Genomic DNA, 20,550 nt, shown 5'->3' on the forward strand with positions numbered 1-20,550 from the left:
GTGCTCCTGGTGAGACCAGGGACGGGCTGAAGAGCCAGAGAAGAGGGCTTGTCTACGCCAGTGTAATAGGCCAGTTCTTCTGGGGGACACCTGCACCCCACAGCTCCTGGCCTCTCTCGCCGATGCAGAATGCTCTAGGACCAAGACACACCACTCTGAATGTCTTCAACTCCGGTGACATCAGAGAGGTGCGTGGCTCTCCCTGCCCAAAGTCTGCGGAGGGCTCTGAAAGCACAGTGATGTGGCCGAGCTCAGGGGACGTCAAGCAACGAGGGGCACCGATCCTATAAACTGTGCCCTCTCTTTCTACCTGTTTCTTTGTTCTGTTCAATTAGAATGCACACCCCTTCGAACTGTTTCAATTAGATGGCCCAAATGATAGCAATCTGGAGACTAGGAAAAAAGTTGTAGGTATTTATGTAACATTTTAGGCAGGAAAAAAAAAAAGTCAGCCATTTCCATAGCAACAGGCGGGCTGCCGGAGCTTCTGGAGACAATTCAAGAGCCAAGGAAGAATCAGCAATGGCCGATGACTGAATTTCAGGGATTAGTAGAAGACTTTTTCCAGATTCAGGTATCCTGTTGGGGCAGGGTGTGGAAGGATGCAGGGATAGCTGAGCTCGGGCTCCCAGTGAGCAGGAAAGCTACATTCTGCCACTCCCTGGGGTCAAAGAAGCATGGACGTTGTTTCTTCCCGCAAGCACCTGAACAGAGCCCAGCCTGAAAGCCAGAGCCTAAGGTTGTGCACTGCTCCAGCCACATAAACCCTTCCTCCAGGACTGTCATTCACAAGCCAAGGACAGCAAAATCTGAATAATCACTTAATCCACCATGGGACAGGGGGGAATATGGAACGATTAACATCATAAATGTCTGTGTCACTTTCACCTAAATTGACCAAATCTGAAATTTTGCCATGCCTATGTTTGCTTCTCCGTCTGTCTCACTAGATACGCACCTTTAGAATCTCAAGGTGTTGGCAGAATTGGTTTCTTCTGAAGGGTCCTGGTGGTTTGCTGGTGTCTGTGACACAGCTACCCTGGTTTTCCCACGAGATGTCCTGGATTAGGTCCCCCCCCCCCATACTCCAGTATGACCACCCTTCACTGATGACATCAGCAATGACTTGATCCCCAAATGAGGTCGCTTTGTGAGGCACTGAGGGTCACGGCTTCAGTGTGTAGATTCTGCACATAAATGTGAGCAGTAATGCCAGGGAACTGGCTAGAAATATAAATTCTCTGGGGATGCCTGGGTGGCTTCATCACTGGGCGCCTGCCTTCGGCTCAGGTCGTGATGCCGGGGTCTTGGGATAGAGACCCACGTTGGGCTCCCTGCTCAGCGGGGAGTCTGCTTCTCCCTCTCCTTCTGCCTGCTGCTCCCCCTGCTTGTGTTCTCTCAAATAAATGACCAAAATCTTAAAATATATATATGTGTGAATATATATATAAATTCCCTAGCCCAACTCTACATCTACTGAGCCAGAAACTTTAGACATGGAATCTTGTGATTGACATTTTATCAAAACCCAATTATGTACTAGTGTACAGTGGCTAACTGAACACAATTAAAAAATTTTTTAAAAAATCAATAAAGGGCACTCTGGGTGATGTTCATGCCCCGTCTAAGTGGGGAACCACTGGATTAAGCTACTCGTGTCTGAGAGCTGCTCACGGCTGCTGCAAACCCCCAGTGGATGGATGCCCAGCCCAGCGGAGCATCTCCATTCCATGGGGGTTGAGGGCAAGTGGGGCCTGTGGCCCCAGGGGTTGACTAAGAATGGGGAGATAGTCTCTTGACCTCATGAGAGACTCTATAATCTCAGTGGTTAATGAGAAGGAGGCTCTGTTGTCCCCTGACCTGGTAGCCAAGAGCTCAGCTCAGTGAAAATGGTCCCTTCCCACTCTCCATGTTACTGTAGCCGCCTTGTTGGACCCTCGTCTCCCCACCATGCATTTCAGAATGGCGTAATTGGGGTTGTCAGCTGGATGCAATCTTCAGTCCTTCCATCTGAGAAATCCTGACACTGATCTATCAGCTGGGAGAACCAGTCCTGTGCCTAAGAAGCCTGTTCTGGGAAGTGCTCATTAACAGATAATGAAATGAGTGTAATTGAAGTGTGAGGCACTTTCTGCCAACGTGACATCAAGGATGGGCTCTGTCTTTGAATATACATCTCTGATGTTATCAAAGCACCCACCTCCCCTTGCTCCCCCTTTCCCTCCTCCTCCCCCTTCCTCCTCCCCCTCCCCTTCCTCCTCCCCCTCCCCCTCCTTCTTCTAAGGAAATTTAGATACACTTATTGTGACGTATAAACTAGATTAGGTCCTTGCTCTTTGGTAAACATGAAAATTGGCCTTGGTTCGGATGGCTTATTGCTGCATTAACTGTTGCCAACATCTGGGAGGCGTGTTTCAAAGAAACAGAACCTCTTACATTGCCAGACAACATCATTATGTTCCCAACAGATGGTTCTCACCACACGCTCATGGGCACCTACCTTCATGATTCACTGAGGAACACAGCTGGCTTCTAAGCCTGAGAAAAGCGGAGTTAAAACCCATGATCGCAGCCATGCCCTGGGGTACCAACGTTTGTTTTCCTCAGGGTTTTTCAATGCCAGCATCCCTGGTTGGCGTTTTGGGTTGGAAGAGCCTTTGCTGGGGAGGGGCAGGTTGCCCTGTGCATTCTGGGATGCCTCGCATCATTGCTGCACAATAGTGGAGGAAATGCTTTCCCAGCCTGGATAACCACGTATGTCTTGAGGTGTTCTCACATGTCCCCAGGGAGGGGGAGTAACCTGAGCCCTGGTTGAGGACCTCTGGTTTGGCCTGAATGAAAGCAAGGGCGTCCCTCCTCCTAAAGGATGTGGGTGTCACCCTAGAGATGGGAGTTCCTCAGTTAGCACACTTTGGGGTGCTTCTGGTGGCTCTCAACCAAGAGGGGCTGTGATGGGCTCCCTGTGTCACATCAGGAAAAACACACGTGATAAGACAAGAATAAAAATGCAATAATAATAGGCCATATTTATTAGGTGCTTAACTTGTGCCAAGCACAGGTTAAAATTCCATCCCGTCAAAGCCTCGCAATACCCCTACCCGTAGCTGCTATTATGCTTTTCCTCGTAGAGGAACCGAGGAGGAGGAATCCGTCTGCGTTGCCGAGGAGAGAACGGTGGATCTAGGACTTGAACGTGAGCCTGTGTCTCTAGAGCTTAGACCCCATCCCAATGCCACTGGTGGACATCTACTGTTCCTTCCTGCCCAGCAGGTAGACCTGTTGTCTTCTAGCAGCCGTTCCTCCGTTTCCCCTTTGCCAAACACTGTGCCTCTGCTCTCAGTCTACACGTCTTTAGCAAGATTAACCCAGCCCTTGTCACTTGAAGGGTAGCCGAATGAAGGAACCCATGTCATTTGCTGCTTTCTTCAGGAAATCATGTCCAAAGGGATCACAATACCAGGACAGAACGCCAGAGGATGCTGGCACTTTAGGGGAACGCGAGATACGGTCTTTATCTTCTCCTATGCATTGTCTTTGCGAGGGGCCCTGCCCGAGCGACAGCCGCCACCTGAGTCTGAGTGTGCTGGTCTGTCCAGCCCATGCTTCCGAGCTAAAGGGACAGAGGAAGAAAGCCCTAGGTGACACGAGATGGGCTAAAGTAGCAAGGTCAGGCCTTGGGAATAGAGGAAAGAGGGGAAGGGACAACGGGACCCATGGGACCCAACGGGACCATGTGGGATGCGAGGTCACTGGGCTCACCTGCAGAAATGGCTGGTACCGGGCCTGCACAGCCTGCCTCTCCCCCTTCCATCCCCTCCGACACCACGTCCTCCTCTTTGCCTTCACGTCCCCATTCGCAGGACCCCCTCCTTTCTAAATAAAAAAGTACATCACCCTTCTGAAAGTAGACTGGAGCCCAGCTGGCCACGGAGGACTCGTAGATACAAGAAAATAGACCAAACTTGTCTAGGAACACAAGGAATGGGGCAGACACAGCAACGAGGTTCAAAGAAGCTTCCAGATAAGGAACGGTAATGCAATTGGAATGCTTTAGAAATAGGTAAGCCTTGTCTCCCTACCCGAGACTTTAATTCACCCAATAACTCTTGTGGATGGCCCACATTTCCCGTATTAAGGAACCCTGAGGTAACGCCATGACACCACGCAAAATGGCAGCCACTCAACACTTAAAAGCGCCCCAGGGACTTCAGGTGGCTCCATCTATAGAGCCTCTGACACTTGATTTCAGCTCAGATCATGACCTCAGGATCCTGGGATCGAGTCCTGCTTTGGGCTCAGTGCAGAATCTGCTTGTCCCTCTCCCTCTGCCTCCTGCTCCCCCTTCTTGCTCTCCCTCTCCCCCCTTCTCTCCCTCCCTAAAATAAATTTATAAAAATCTTAAGAAAAAAATACACCAGTACGGAGGCTTCTGGCTGGTTCCGTTGGTGGACCGTGTGACTCTTGATCTCCGGGTCATGAGCTCATGCCCCAAGTCGGATGCAGAGATTACTTAAAGATGAAAATCTTAAAAAATGCCCCAGTGTTCTTGGACACTGGAGGATCCCACACTCTCACTGTAATTATTACTCACTCCCAGCCTGTCTCTGCTCTCTGAGAATGCCCAGGTAGACGAGCTTGCCTTGTGCACAGATGGAGCTGTGATCCAGGAAGCTCAAAGAAAATGAAGATGACTTTTATTATTTTTTTAAATTCTTATTTTATCTTATTTTGAAAACTAAGATGACTCTTAAGTCCGTTAAAGAATGTAGCATAAAGGAGGCAGGTCCCGGTCAGGAAGGTTCTGCTTCCTTTCTCTTTTCAGAGAGCTGGAGTCAATTTTATGTGTAAATGTTTTTCCCACAACAGTCAAATGTCTCACCAAAGCCGGGCTGCCTGGCAACGCAGACGTTGTTGTGGGGAGCTGGGGAGGGGGCCCTGGGCAGGAAACATTATTTCTTCACTTCTTCCCAAGCAGAAAGAAAATTGTTCCTTTTCTCTGTTCCAGAAGAATACATTTAAAATGACAAGCTGAACAAAATGAAAACAAACCTTTCCTTCGGAGACATTCAACAGGGAGATGAATTTTAGACAGAGTGTGGGAAAATGAGACTCCAGAATTGTCTGAATTACCTCCAAATTTGCAGTCAGTGCGAACCAGACTGTGTTTTGGGGTCTCCTCCTAATGATGGGTCCGGGACAGTCGGGTTATTCCTGCCCCAGGGGATGGATGCCTCGTTGGAAATGAAGAGCCAAATCATCCAGGGGTGAGCTAGGGATCTGGAAATTTGCCTTTCAGGCTTTTCCGTACCCTTGGACATAAAGGGGATCAAGGACAGAAAAAAAAAGCTCCCCCAAATTCACCTGGCACAGCACGGGTGCTGGCAGTGGTCAGTAATTGGAGGGAGGGTTTGAGAGCAGATGCAGGTGCACTGGGCACAGAAAGGCATGTTCTCCACGTGGTGAAGGCTCAGAGCCCCACTGGGACCTCTGCTCTCCCACCAGCTGGAGGGGCCGAGGGGCACTCGACAGTTCAAGCTTCCCAGGATGACATGGGGTAAGGCCCTGAAATGCATGCCTGTCCTCTCCGGTGTGGGTGGGAGAGTGGGCCTCCCCCACTGCATGTCCATGTGGGACCTCAGAAGGTGGCCTCACTGGGAAACAGGGTCTTTGCGGAATAACTAGTCCCAGATCTCCGGATGGGATCATTGCAAGAAAGGCGAGGGGATCGGAGACATGGACACTGGGGGCCAGAGAGGGGACAGCGTGTGAGGACAGAGGCAGGGCCGGAGCGATGCAGCCAGGAGCCGAAGCACCAGCTGAAGGAGGAAGAGGAGGGAAAGGATCCCTCAGTCCCTGCCCCACCCCACCCCCCGAGCTTCCGGTGGAAGCCTGGCCCTGCCAGCACCCCAATGTCAGGCCTCATCCTCCAGATCTGTGAGATGCCACGATTCCGATGCTTTACACCGCCCTGTTTGGGGTAGTTTGTTACAGAAGCCCGAGGAAAAAAATACACTCTGCTCCTTTGAGCCTTGACTTAGACCAAGAGGGGCATCTCAGCCCGGGGGCACCATCAGCTCCCCAGGCCTGTGCGGTGATGCTGGATGGTGATTCCGTTGTCCCACGGCATAAATTCAGAGACTGCACCGAAAGCCTGTGTTTTTAGCGTCTCGCCAAAATCGGCAACTTGGGAGCCGGAGTTGTGGGTCCCTGGCTTCGTCCCTCAGCATCACGGTTTCAAGACTCACCCACGCCGTGGCCTGGATCACGACCTCAGTCCTTCCTGCGGCTCCGCACTGTCCCAGGACACGGGGAGATTGCGTTTTGTTTACTCGTTTGCCGGTTGACAGACACGGGGGTTGTTTCTACGTTTCGGTCATTGTGGACAATGCTGCTGCGAACGTAGGTGTGTTTGTACATTTGTGTATGTTTGGGGTACAACGAAGTGTGAGGGGGCTGGACCGTGCAGGTCCCCGGTCGGCTTCAGTCAGGACAGACGTGCTCCATGGATCCCGCCAGCCGCCCACCCATGGGGGGACAGCACCGTGCCCTCCGCCCTGGACTGCCGGGAACTGGGTTTACCTATAAAAGGTCCACATTGCAGAATCCTTCTAGAGGAGGGGGCAGCCAGGCCACGATCCCCAGGGGCCCTCCCTCCTCATGCATTGAACTTCTAGGAATGAGTCACCAACAACACATCGCGTCCTGCTTGGAAAAAGAACACCTCTCCCAGCACCCCGTGTGCAAAGTTACTTTAGTTCATCGCTTTAAAAGCCTCTTCCCTGCTTCCGCCCTTTATCCTTTTCATTTATTTATTGGAAGATGCTGGGAACGTGGAGAGGCTGTTAAGGGCACGGACGTTGCATGGATTGGGTTGGGGCAGGGCCGAGGGACGCCGGTTCTTAGCAAGAATGAGCACACATCCACCAGTCCGACCGGGACAGGATGCATGAGTGGGGAGCCCCATGACCGAGCGCTGTCTGTGCCCCGGCGGAGGGTACCCACTTTGCCCCCTTCTTCTGTGATCCTGCCCCTACAATCACGGGCTATTAGAGTAGACACAACATAGAGTGTCCCTCCCCCGATCCCATCTCTTAGGATTTATGCCCTGAAGGCTGCATTACTGGTTCCAGCCACAAAACCTACCCAGGAAAGGGCAGAGCAGCCCTACAAACTGCTGCTTGATTGTCCGGTGTCCCCGAGGAAGCTCACAAGTCCCGGGAGAAGGAACAAAGACGGAGATGGGGAGGTTCCTGTGGGTGCTTCTGTGCGGGGCTGGCTGGTGCAGAGGGCAGCTGCCTTGGGGGACGGCTCGGTGGCCGGTCCTGGGCTGGCGAAACACAGCGGGACCACTCGAGGGCCACGGGAGTCCAGACACATGGGGAACCCCCTAGACCTTCAACTAGGTTGGCAAGCCTCCCATCACACACCGCTCATGTTCTGCTCTCGCTGATGCCTCCCTGGGCACGTGCGCGCAACCACAAAGTCCCTGGTCTTCTGAGAGACCCCGGGGAGCCCCCACCAGACCTCCAGAACACAGGTGTCCGAGAACGCTAAGATCATGACACTGAGCCGGGCGAGAACTTCTCCAGTGGTGACGGGGAACAGGAGGATTCATAAAGCTGCTAACCCAGGTGAGACAAAGCAAGGACTAACTACGGGAGACTGAATGAACGGACGGAGGGATTACAATCTCGGTGACCTCGTTTAAAAACATGGCTGGCTCTTTGATATTTTCTTTTTCCATTGAAAGGACCCTTTTCCTCCTCTCTTTTAAGGCATTTATAATGTACAGCCATTTGCTAAAGCCTATGCCTATAAACACAGATTGAAAACACATCCCCCTTTTCTCCCAACGGGATGTCTCCAGAATTCAGAAACTCTGAATGCAATATTCTCATTCTTCATGACAATAAATGTATTAGAATAAACTCAATGAGACTCTGTTCTCTTTGCAAGGGGACTCCACTGGACAAATCCATAGCCTGGCTTTTTGGCATGAAGGCACTTTAAAGGTGTATCAGAGATTCCTTGTCATTAGACACTTTTTTTTAAAGATTGTATTTATTTATTTGACAGACAGAGATCACAAGTAGGCAGAGAGGCAGGCAGAGAGAGAGAGGAGGAAGCAGGCTCCCCGCTGAGCAGAGAGCCTGATACGGGGCTCAATCCCAGGACCCTGAGATCATGACCTGAGCCAAAGGCAGAGGCTTTAACCCACTTTAACCCACCCAGGCGCCCCCATCAGACACTTTTAAAGAACAGAGGTTGACCTTAGAGAGCCCCTGACACCCCTTGGCTATGACCAGACTTTTTACTGAAAAAATACCATATTTGTGAATAGACATAGCATCAGTATCCTTCCTACACTGACGTCAATAATCCTATTCAATGAGTCTAGACTGATTTTTTTTTACAAACAAATGATATTTACTGTGTCTGTGATAAAAATGAAGTAACTACAAGAATTGTCTTTCAGATGGAAAACTAGGACATGCCCGTGATCAGTCTCTCCCTGTGAATCGTCTCCGAGGCTCCATGAGCTTCGTGTAAACTTCAGGGAAATCGCACGCAGAACATGTCTGGACAACCTTCGTGCCCACTGCTGGGTGGGAACGCCCATGACATCATCAAAGGGTCAAACTGCCAACAGGGGGACCCTCCCCCACACAGGGGACTGAAGCCGCCAACCTCATTCCACCATGTGAAGACGCTTCCAACTCCAGTCTAGAGATTTTCTCGACTGGCTACTGAGAATCCACTCAGATGATCCACCATTGCTTTCCTTACATTTCCAAAGAGATGTCTCTTATTCAATGGTGGCTGGGCTCCCGTCAGACAGAGACCTGGTTTACTCCTGACTTAGGACTGTCTCCTGAAATAAACCATTCTCGTGCACATCGGGCCCTAAATGATCTTGAGGAGAGATGGTTGCTGATACCTCGTGTTGTGGATTGACGTCAGCGGGTAAAACCTGAGTCTGATTATATACACTGGAGTCGCTTCGTTGGTTAGATCTCGCTTTCTAGGAATCTACTTTTGGCCACTTATTTTCTTTAGGTCATCTGACAGACCTCTGTCTCCTCTCAAGGGTTTTAAATGCCCCTTAATGGTCACTCATGCCTCAAATGACATCCATCGGGATCCAACACCTTGGGGAACTCAGTGATCCAACCACTCGTGTGATGGCGATGCACCTGTCGGCGCAAGGGAACCTGGGAGTCCTCAGCCTGGCTGCATTATCAGGGGTAGCGATGGGAACGCCGTACAAGCCTCTCACACTCTTAGTTCACTAGGGGATGGACCCAAAGCAGAGAGGATGTTAAAATCACACGCAAACCACAGAGCCAAGCCTTGAAAATTCCTTGTGCTGACAAACCCAGTTTAGTCATGCAAGCAAAGCTTAATTCAGCTTGTTTGGCAAGACAAGTGAGGCCAACTTGACCTGGGTCATTGCTTGCTTATCCCTTGGAAAATCATGAGCAAGACTTAAATTGTTCTCCTGAGTTGATAGGAGGTCACCCCTAACCCTTTGCCTTTCATTGAAGAAAATTCTCATATTGTAAACAATGTCCAAGAAGAATAGTCAGTCCCTGCCTCTGGGCTCTGGTACCTGCCTGTTTCCTAACACATATGCAAGGACCTCCCCCGCCCCCCACAGAACCCTCAATTCTGAGCCTCATTCCAGGCTTTGCTTCCAGGGTTCCCGGCATGCAAACTTGTCCTTTTGGTGTGTTCACAATAAACTTCAGTGATTCATTGGTTTTACTACTGGTTTTTTTTTTCCCCTGAACTTTGGACACAGCAAAGCCAGCCCATTCTTGAGTGCAGAAGACCCTCAGCCACCCCTCTTTGCCTTGTAGACATCAATTCCGGTTACTCAGTGATGAGGTCAAGACGCAGGGGCCTCCCCAGCTCCCTCCCCTAGTGGCCTGCGAGGTCAGGACCAGCCGAGCTAAAGTGAACATCGGCCCCAAACAGAAGAAGTCATGCAAGCTCCATCTAACGCAGAGCTTTGAAGAAGCAGGGGTCTGGGGCAAGTGCCATCCCCCGCGCCCGGAGGCCTTCATGACGTCCAGGCACGTGGGGGTGGCAATGTGATTTTCTGATTGTCGGTATATTCTGGAAGCCCTTGGAATAGAGAGTCATGCCTCTGCTTGCCGTAAGAATCTCAAGGTTTATTTCAAGAAGCCTCAGTTGGGCACGAAGGGAAACATCTAGGAAAAGGAACGTCTGTGATCTAGCTTTGATAGCGCGAAATCCATAAATATTTGCTGGGTCTTTGCTCCACACCAAGGGGCTTATGCTCATGAGTGAACACACTTCGACGTGTCCATGAAACACATCTGCTTATGCATTTTTCATCTATGTTGGCGATCACGATTTCTTATTTTCTCCCATAGTTTTCCGAAATCGCTATGACTACGGAAAACAAAGCTTCAACTTTCCACACCTTGATGCCCTTGAATTAAAGACATGAAGTCGTGAGCCAAAAGCTGGCTGCTTCCTTGGGCCCGTGGAAGACGGCATCATTTGTGAAAACAATCTTATAAAGGAGGCCTAGGCCAGGCTCCCAAATGGGCTACCGGCCCTATAAAAATCCCTAAAAAGTCCTGGCGGTCTCCAAATATAGCCTTGTCATCAAAGCCACCGTGCAAGGTGACAAGGGAGAATGCCTCTGCATCTCACAGGAGAGGTCTTTGAAGGTCTCCTGCAAGCCCCCCGAATTTCTCGGTAGAAAGGTCCCCACGACGGGAGAGATGGGTTTCCCTGCAGTCCACGCCACGGCCACGGCTGGGGGCCATGGCAGGCACGAAGGTCCCGTGGGCACGCGCCCTCACATAGATTTCGCTGTCTGCCTGCATCTGTGTCCTTCCTCTTATTGCCTATTTTATCCTTGAAACAATTCATTAAAAAGTGAACATTATGTTTAACTAAGTTACAATTAACTATGTTCTCTGGAAGGGAATGGCAGTGGCTTCCTTCTGCCTCCCGTCGTGATCCCACGTCCCTTCCAGCTCTCCCCCAGGACTCGGGTCTGTGGTCGGAACGATCGGGAAGGCAGAAACAGGGTTGCTGCCACTCACGGCCCTGCGCAACACTGACCCCAGAACCACGCCAGCACCGCCCTCTGTGCTCCAAAGTGCTTGTCATTATAAAACAAAACAAAACGGTTTTGCTCTTTAAACAAAATCACGGCGAGGCGGGGATCAATATGGCATTGAGAACAGACCTGGTGGGTATAGTTTTATGCAAGGCACGGAGTCCTTTTACTGTTAAAACAGAATTCAGCGCTTAGGGAAGTAGTGATGGATGTTTAAATACAACCCCTCTTCGTGATATTCAATGTTCACAGACACACTTTCATGGGCCAGGTGATGTCAGAAGCAACTTACAAATAAATAGTGGCCCTTGGGGGCTTCCCCCCTTCAGCAGGAGGTACCATGAGGACATCTGATGTGGGGACAAGGGGACAGAGGTACGTGGAGGTCGGCTGAGCTGCCCACAGCCCCATAGCCAAGGAAGTACAGGAGCCAGGCTCAGAGCAGAGCCAGCCGGTGCGGGAGCTGGTCCTCACCACCGTTCCTGCCCGAGATGATGGCAAATACAGAAAACAGCCCCACCTGTCCAACGAAGCAGATCTGGGGGTTCCCCCAGCAGCTGAAGGTCCATATCTCCTGGGACCCAGGCACCCAGTGACTCACTCAAACCCGCCCCCGGTGGACCACAGAGCCCGCGTTTCCGAAAGCCAAGTTAAGGCTCAGTCCAAGTTTGAAGGGAGAATGTTGACTCGGGAAGCATGACGTGTGGTGGTGGTGCCCTCCTGGTCTTCTGCATCTACTTTCCAAAGTCAGGGCTGTGTATATTTATTGTACAATGAAATGATCGGAAGCCGAGGGTGCCGAGAGACCCAGGGAAACCAAAATTCAAACCTTGTGGATCAGTGTCCTTCCCAGCCAAGGCAGGAGGAAGCAAAACCCGGACCCTCTGATCTGAACATTTGCTCTCCTGGCCCTGTTATAGGTTGATGCTTGCACCAAGCCACTGGCGCCCTGACGGGGAGGGCCGTCCCTCCTCTCACAGTCAGCCGGTGCCTGGCTGGCCACTGAGGCTGAGAGCGCAGACGTCACGGGAGTCCCCGTGGGGCAAACTTTGAATCCTGCAAATGATGGAGGATTTCATGACATCAGGGACCACAACGATGTAGAAGTCCTCGATCCTACCCAGAACACACGGGCGAGGGAGGATCAGGTCCAAGGAGTCCACTTAAAAGTTGAAAGAGTGCATGACAAGGACGGCGACCGGATGCGCATTCTAGAAGAGCACCGTTCGAATGAAGGATGAAGAGACGCTTTGAGAAGCACTGAAACCTTGGAGTGCATTTTGTCAAACAAACACAGACCCTTTAAAGATGACCGTTCTTGACCCTATACAATGGAACTTAAAAAGACATACGCGATAGAATGCTATCATTCTATTTCACAGATATTTTCCCAAGCAACTTACTCAATGTGTGATTAAATGTTTGTTTTAAGAAAGAAAACAAGGCAGAGTTTTAATCATGACCCCAGTCCTTCTACACTAGAATGGGGGGAGGCACATGATTTTTATCATCTTTATCTTTTGAACAAATCCCAAATATTTTCTCCTTATTATGAAATCCTGATCTGCATTTTAAGAGGATTCTCCATACATGGCTTTTCTCCAGTGTTAATAACCCTCGGAAACCAGACGCTCCCGGACCGACCTCAGAAGCATCTCACAACAACGGAGCAGCCCTATTGGAACTCGCGAAGTCTCCTGAGTCAGCAACCGTGATGACAGGTGGGTTATTCTGTCGTTTCAATTTACTTTCTGTTCTTTCTCTTTTTAGGAGAAGGAATACTTCCACGTGATGATTTTCTGTTGGACACACTCCTTTAATCACAGCTACGCCACGCTCAGGAACAGAGGTTCCCCCAGCCCTGACTTGGCAACATTCAACCTCGCCGACTTTTTTTGTTAAAGGGCGCCTCCTTGCCTTTTTTCACACACACACCCAAGGTAAAAATACCATAAATGTCATAAACCCTATGTCTCTTCTTGGGGTCTGCAAAAACAGACTCTCAATCACGCAACAAGTACCCATGAATCTACAGAAGAATTCAAAGCTAGAGAGAAATTGCATCCCTCTCCAAGTTCAAGGACAACTCAAGGTCAAAAGAAAGCGAGAGAGCGATTTGTTTATCCTTGCTTCTTTTGGATGCGGTTTCTGGCCCCCTTCCCCCGTCCCCTAACGCACGATGTGAGAGGCGCTGCTGAGTGCCTGTGGGCAGCTGCAGAGTTGGGCTTCACTGTGAAGCCGGAGGGTCCCCCAAAGGTAGGGAGACCCCAGACATCCGGCCCCACCGCACACGAGGCCCGCGCAGGACTGCCCGGGGCCACCCCAGGCACCTACCTCAGGATGAAGAGGTCCACGGTGGAATTGCTGGCCACGGTGACGTAGGCAGTGACCACGTCTCCTTGTTTGACTGGCCGGGAGGGCAACCAGATGACCACGTTGCTGTCCAGACGCAGCTCGCTGAGCTGGGCCGTGTCCTGGGCCCGGTAGAGGCTCACAGCACCGATCCTCTGCAGGTGGGGCATGGCCTCATCCAGCCCGTCCTTCCCCGGCCGGATGGCGTTGCCTTTCCGGAAGTCGCCGCCCGCGCAGTCCCCACGTGTGTCCCCCGGCTGCACGGAGTAGTAGAGCTCCACGGGGCTCCCCTCGGGCGGCCCGGGCGCCTTCTTCCTCCCGGCCACCACGCTGGGGGGCCCGAACCAGGCGGCCAGCAGCTCCAGCTCGGCCACGCACAGCCCCAGGGCCCCCTGCAGCCGGCAGCCGGCCCGCACCTCCCGGGTCTCGCGGAAGGCAAACAGGCGCAGGCACGGCAGCCTCTCGCCGGGGCTCGGGGCCGCCCAGTCCCGGCCCAGCAGGTGGAACAGCACCTGCACCTTGGGCTGGCTCAGGTACACCTTGTCCCGCAGGATGTGCACCTTCAGCTTCCAGTTGAGACCGAACTTACTGGTTGGACCTAGAAAGTTCGAAGTGACCATCAGCTCCAGAGGCACGATTTTCTGCACGGAGAAGGGCCCGTAGCTGGCGTTGAGGACCGGGGGCCTCTTGGCCTTGTAGGTGAAGAAGGACTCAACCCTGGTGTGCAGGCTGGAGTTGCGCATGACGTCCTGGTGGGCCTCCTTCAGGAAGAAGGAGGTCTCCGCTCCGAGGATGCGGTAGCTCACGGGCAGGAAGGGTGGCAGAGAGGAGAACCGCGGAACGTTGTCTGTGACCCCTCGGCCCTCGATCACTGCAGGGGGCAGAGAAAGAAAAGGAAAGGACAAAGATGGGGTTATTGCTGGACTCCTTGGACAGCAGGTCCATAAGCAATTTAGAAATGAGGAGGAACATTCCAAAGCCCACATGGCCAGAATGTCTATGGTCTCCTGGGATCAGCCAGTAAAGGACCATATGCTAGTTATACACTTGTATTAGGTTGAAGCCAAGAAAATGTAGATTTTCGTATGTTTGGAATGATTTAACAGTGATGATTTCATAATGCCACCGAGCAGAAAGCTGGCAAGATACCCATGAGTGTGGAGTTGGGATGTTTATTAATAATTTGCATGAGTTTAAAGCATTTTGATGGCATGGATACATGGAGAGAAAAACAGACCAATGGAATGGATGAGTCCGTAAATAAACTCACGTGTGCCTGGAAACATAGCATGTGATAAAGATAGCCCCCAAGTCATGAGTCAGAGAGAGAGTTTCTCATAAATGCTACTAGGACAAAGTGCTAGCCACTTGAAACAAAAGATACAACTTAAAAAAAAAAGATACAATTAGATCCATACCTCACACCATACACAAGAATAAACGTCAAGGGAATCAGAGATCTACACATAAGGAAATAAAATTTTTCCAGTACTAAAAGAAGATAAGGGATGAACTCCTTCAGGAGCTGGGTGTAGGGAAACCTTTCTAATGATGACTCAAAACCCAAATGCAATTTAAAAAAAGTGATTAACTTGCCTATGTAAAAAAATTTTTAAAAGTCTTCTGCATAACAACAAATTCATTAAGTCAAAAGGAAACATGGTGCCCTGGGAGATACTACAAACTGCTCGCTTACGGCACACAAACCAGCCTGGGCATGGGCTCTATTTGGTGCATGGTATTTTAGAAGACCGCTAAGAATGGGAACCATCTTGAACAAATGGGAAGTATCTGAGTTTCCAGCTTCTCTTTACACGTCAGAGGACCTGGCAACCTTTAGGCGTCACGTCCACCTGGCGGCAAGGGGAGAAGTCACTTGGAGGCCACGGGGCTCGATTCTGTTACCCGCTTGTATCAGTGCAGGTGCATCCGAGTTCCCCGACTGGAATCCACAGCCTGTGAGCCGTCCTGCCCTGGAGGCTGGAGCTCAGTGCTCAGACAGGCAAGAGCATCACCCCTGCCTTCCTGCCCTCCTCTGTCTATCGCAGACGTGGACAGCCGTACGACCAGCAGGCTCTTTGCCGCTCAAAGGTTCCCTTAGCTTCCTCTTACACTGTGGGAGGCTCACTGAGGACTTGCTACACGCACAGGGCAAAGAGGTTCAAGTGCCCAATGGCTGACTTTGTAAAGCCCCCCAGAGCCCACAGCCATGCCCTTGTCTTTGAAAACCAGCCCAGAAATGCAAGTGGGCCCCCATTCATATAGCTGTCTCTTCTCCAGCAGCTCCACCCTCCCCCACTGGCCTTCAGCCCATCTAGCATATGGGGAGGCCTGTGTGTCTCTCCTCTGGAAGCTCCCCTAATCCTCCTCCCAGCAGGGACACTGGCTAGCAGATCAAAGCTGCCTTCCCTGGTGCTGCGGCCAAACAGGCTTGGGTTGTCAAGATGGCTTTTCAAAGAAACAGCACCCTCCCTTGTTCTCTGCCAGAGGCTTTGTTCTGAGGCCCCCAGGAGCAAGGGTGATCCCCCTCTCTCTCTGAGGGATGTGTCTGCACGTCCATTTTAACCCTCTCCTTCCAGAACCAGGTAAAATCACCCTCCACATCCTCTGCCAAAGCAGAACCTCCCAGAAAGATCACTGGCTCCACATCCATCTAAGCAACTTAGAATATTTTGCAAAAACCAAACTAAATAGCCACATCAGATGTTTTGTTCCTGTGTTCTTGTCCCTCTCCAAAAAAAGCTCTTACACCTTGAAGTGTGGTGATTTAGAGACGGATCTGTTTGGGGATGGGGTTCTGATGGAGCAGGGAAGGATACACTCCATCATGGGAAGCACGACCAACAAGGCTTTTCTCCGTTCTTCACTCTCCCTGTGTGCACAGATTCATTTTTGCTACTACTTTTTTGCTACTTTTGCTACTACCCCCCCCCAAAAAAGCCTAAAATATGAATCTCTTATGTTTTAGTAAATGCTGAGCTTGTTTTCTATAAAATAAAGCTGGAGTGGGCTTGCTTTCCTGCTGTCTCCTTTCTCAGGATTCTCCCTTATTTAAGTGGGTCACTCCTTCTCCTTCTCACAGAGGAAAAAGTGCCTCGGTCTTACTCTCCTGCTGAACCTGGTTCTGAGTTGTTCAGTTCATGAGAGATTGAATGTTAGGAAGAAGAGACAGATAAGGTGAAGAAAGTGGGTCTAGAATGGTGGTTAAGGGCATGAAGCTTGTTCACGGAGGCATTGAGGGTTGACCTACTCAGCCATCATTGGATCTTGACCAAGTTCTTACCTCCTGGGAGTTTCAGTTTCCATGGATGGATGGATGGATGGATGGATGGATGGATAGACGGATGGACAGAGGGGTGGATGGATAGGTGGAAGGATGAATGGGTGGATGGGTAGATGCATGGATGGACACATGGGTGCATGGGTGGATGAAGAGATGGATGGGTGGACAGAAGGGTAGGTGGATGGATGGATGGATGGATGGGTGGATGGATGGGTGGATGGGTGCATAGGTAAATAGATAAATAGGTAGATAGAGTCAAATATATGGGATATAATAGAAGTTGTATAGAGCAATTAAAAACAGCCCCAATTCTCCTTCTGTATCTACACTTTTTGCATGTGGCTCTGTGGTCTTCCGTTCAAGAAGAGTCTATTGGCCTCCTTGAATCTATGCTAGTTTTGTGATTCATTTTGGCCAACGAATATGGCAGAGAGAATTTAAAGGGCAGCGAAAACACTATATGATACTGCAACAGTGGACATGTGTCATTATACATTTGTCCAAACCCAAAGAACCTACAACACCAAGAGTGACCTGTAATGTAGACCACAGACTTTGGATACGTGGGAATCTCTGTGCCTTCCTCTCAATTTTGCTGTGAATCTAAAACTGCTCTAAGAACATGGTCTCCAAAAAATGAGAAGTTATTGAGCACACGCATTTCCATGACACCAAAGAACATCTCGCTCCACACACAAGGCTTCCAAGTGAAGACAGTGTCTCCCCAACACCAGGCATTCAGATGCTACTCTCATGACATCAGCCAGATGTTTATGCATTGATAATCAATCAATGATTTTTTATCAATAATTAATACTTTATTACATACTTGATCAAACACCAGTGAATTAAAATACATGTGTTTATAGAATCGCAGCGTAAATAAAAACACAGGATCCCATGACCCCAATTGTTGCCAGTCTATGGCTCTGTGCCGGACATTTGCCATTTCTTTGTTAAATGGGGGTGGGGGGGCACATTCCTGTGAGGACCTCAAGATACAGTGACACCAAAATGAGACTCCCTCCTTGATGACATTAGAATAATTCAAAGAGAATTGAAAAGGGAATTGCTTTCTCATTTGTAAGACTCGGGTGGCTTCGTGCCACGTCCACACAGCCCCATGAGAATGTCTCCCCCAAGACCTGGGCCCACTGCCACCCTCCCAGGCTGTGAGTCTGTCCATCAGCTCAACTCAACTTCATCCCCTGATCCAGGGGATGAAGGAAGCAGAGGTGATTGCCAGCCGTGCCTGCATTTCTTTCTCTCCTGACACTTTGTCTGCTGATTGCCAGGGAATGATCTCCTGGCTGCTGGGACCAGTAGAGCCCAAATATGCCCCCTCGAATTCTCGTGGATCTGCTCACACTGTCTCTGCAGAAGATAGGATTATTTGGTCATTTTTACTGATCTGAAACAATAACCCTGCGAAAGTGCGATGCCGGTTTCCTAAGGCCACGGGAGAGGGAACGGGGGCGCCGGGGACAGCTGGACCTTTTTATCTAGGTTCCCCATTGACGGCATGTTCATTCGCCATCTGCCCTCCTGTTTATCCATTTTCTTTATCTGTGTCGCCTGTCAGTGCTGGGGAAATTGTGTCCTCTGTCACTTGCTCACTGGAGAACTCTACAGCAGAGCTGCCACCGGAAATTGAGTTTTTGAGATTCTGAGATAGTGAACCTAGGAGAACTCTGTGTCACTTAGCACCCAGACAGAATAATGCTGGGGGAAGTGACCCTGGGGCCTGCGGGACGTGTCACCTTCATTCCGATGCTCACTTGTGGATGTGGTGACGGGGATGGGTTCTTCGGAGCTGGTTCTCTCTGGGCTGGGTGGTGGAGCTTGGCCAGACTGGAGAGAGGACCCTTCCAAGAGAGGGTTGGGGCCTCGGCTTGCGAGGAGCAGGGAGGTGGTCTGCAAGCGTGGGAGGGGGCTGGAGTTTGTTCTGAATGGAGGAAGCCCTGGACGCCCACGAGGGGTTTGGTAAAAATCCAAGCTCCTGCTTTCCTCTTCAACTGGAGAATGTAAAAACCAACATGTGCCTTTCAAAGACAATCAGAGGGGAGGGGTTCACACCGTACTTGGTTCTACAGCCCGCATTTGATTTTAAAGCATTGAGATTAAAAAAAAAAAAAAAGTGCACATATCCGCTCATTTTACAAACAGGAAACCAAACACCTAGGAAAGTTAGTGCATTTGAACTCTACAAAAAAGAAAAAAAAATCACTGGAATCACCCAAATGTATAAGTGGTATTGTTTTAAGCTATGCAAAGGGTCCTCAACTCAGGGCGAATTGGTCCCCGAAAGATGCCTGGTAATGTATGGAAACATTTCTGGTTCTCACAAGCGGGGTTGGGGGAGCTCCTGGCATCCAGAGGCCGGAGCCCAGTGATGCCAACAGGACAGGTCCCTACCACAAAGTCTGTCCAGTCCTAAATGTCACTAGAGCCGAGGCTGAGGAAGCCTGGTCCAACCTGATTCCCGGGCGAGGTGTTCGTAGTGCATCCAAGGTACAGACGAGACAGAGAAAAGATTCTGGCCAAACCCTCTTCCAAGCAGGGAGGGGAAAGGTATCCTTGTGGGTTAAGGGCCTTCCTGATGTCACATGAAATCCAAGGAATCCTGCTCTACCATGTACTAAAGATTTCGTTGCTACTGTTATTTTTTTTTTTCTTTTTTGGCAAATACCTTAAACTTCTGAGCTTCAATATCCTCATTTCTTTCTTTCTTTCTTTTTTTTTTTTAAGATTTTATTTATTTATTTGACAGAGAGAGAGAGTGAGAGAGGGAACATAAGCAGGGGGAGTGGGAGAGGGAGAAGCAGGCCCCCACCGAGCAGGGAGCCCAAAGTGGGACTCGATCCCAGGACCCGGGGAATGTGACCTGAGCCGGAGGCAGACGCTTCACCGACCGAGCCCCCCAGGCGCCCTCAGCATCCTCATAGCACCACGACGTCCCAGAAGGCAATACGCAAAGTACCCCGGACAGAACGGGCCGAGCGCCGGGAAGGGTGCTGCTGCTACGGAATCCTTACCTTCTGAGCATGGTTCCTCTCACCATGGTTTCAGTCATGCTGGAAAGGTAGAGTAGCACGTTTCCAAGGCCACAGAGATGTGGAGAGGAACCGGCACCTTCTGTGCAAGGAAAGAGTCTGGCACCAAGAGTGGCGGGCGGGCCGTTCCACGAGCCCAAGGGCCACGGGCCACGGACACCTCCCACTGACCCACCCAGTGTCAGACCCCCCCCCACCCCACCGCCCCGTCGTAGGACAGAGTCTGCCTGCCCCCATTCACCTCAAGGAAAACCCTGATGGGATTTTCCTTCCAGGTCACCGCTGCTTCCCTGAAACCCAAACCGACCCGAGTGTTCTGAGATTTTTTCCCCCTCTCCTGGTGGGTGATTTATTAACATTCTCCAGACACACACTGTCTCTCTCTGCTAAATATGGCGCATTGTTTCTTTTTTCTTGAAACAAAAGGCACCTTGATAAATGGATTATTTGATTTCAATGCCTCTTCTGAACAACGCCTGAATATCCTTTACTGAAATTACACAGCGTGGTTTGCAATTTTGGAACAGAGAAGCTGTCCTCTAAAAGAGCCGGTACTTATCTCCCCCTCTGGGCCCCTGCCGGGAAACCCCCCCCTTTCCCGGGGAGAACTCTATCATCAGCCTGAGTGTGGCCCCATTGCTACCCCAGCCCCAGGAGAGCAAAAGACTTATGCCTTTCAAAGACAAATTCAGTAAAGGACCTGGAAGCGGGGACTCTTATCAGCATGAGAATAGTGCCTTGGGTATGCACACGCCCTAGAA

At 50.6% G+C, this 20,550-nt stretch overlaps 1 protein-coding gene across 2 annotated transcripts in view; it reads right to left on the bottom strand.

The window, feature by feature from the left end:
• The window catches only part of TMEM132C (transmembrane protein 132C), a 304,408-nt gene that overhangs the window by 185,632 nt on the left and 98,226 nt on the right, over positions 1–20,550 (bottom strand). For both annotated transcript variants that reach the window (XM_047697855.1, XM_047697856.1), the window contains one exon: positions 13,436–14,324. In XM_047697855.1, the coding sequence (XP_047553811.1) occupies positions 13,436–14,324 (889 nt within the window). The remainder of the gene's footprint in view (positions 1–13,435; positions 14,325–20,550) is intronic.

The sequence above is a fragment of the Lutra lutra genome, chromosome 12, assembly GCF_902655055.1.
Source record: "Lutra lutra chromosome 12, mLutLut1.2, whole genome shotgun sequence".
Lineage (NCBI taxonomy): Eukaryota > Metazoa > Chordata > Mammalia > Carnivora > Mustelidae > Lutra > Lutra lutra.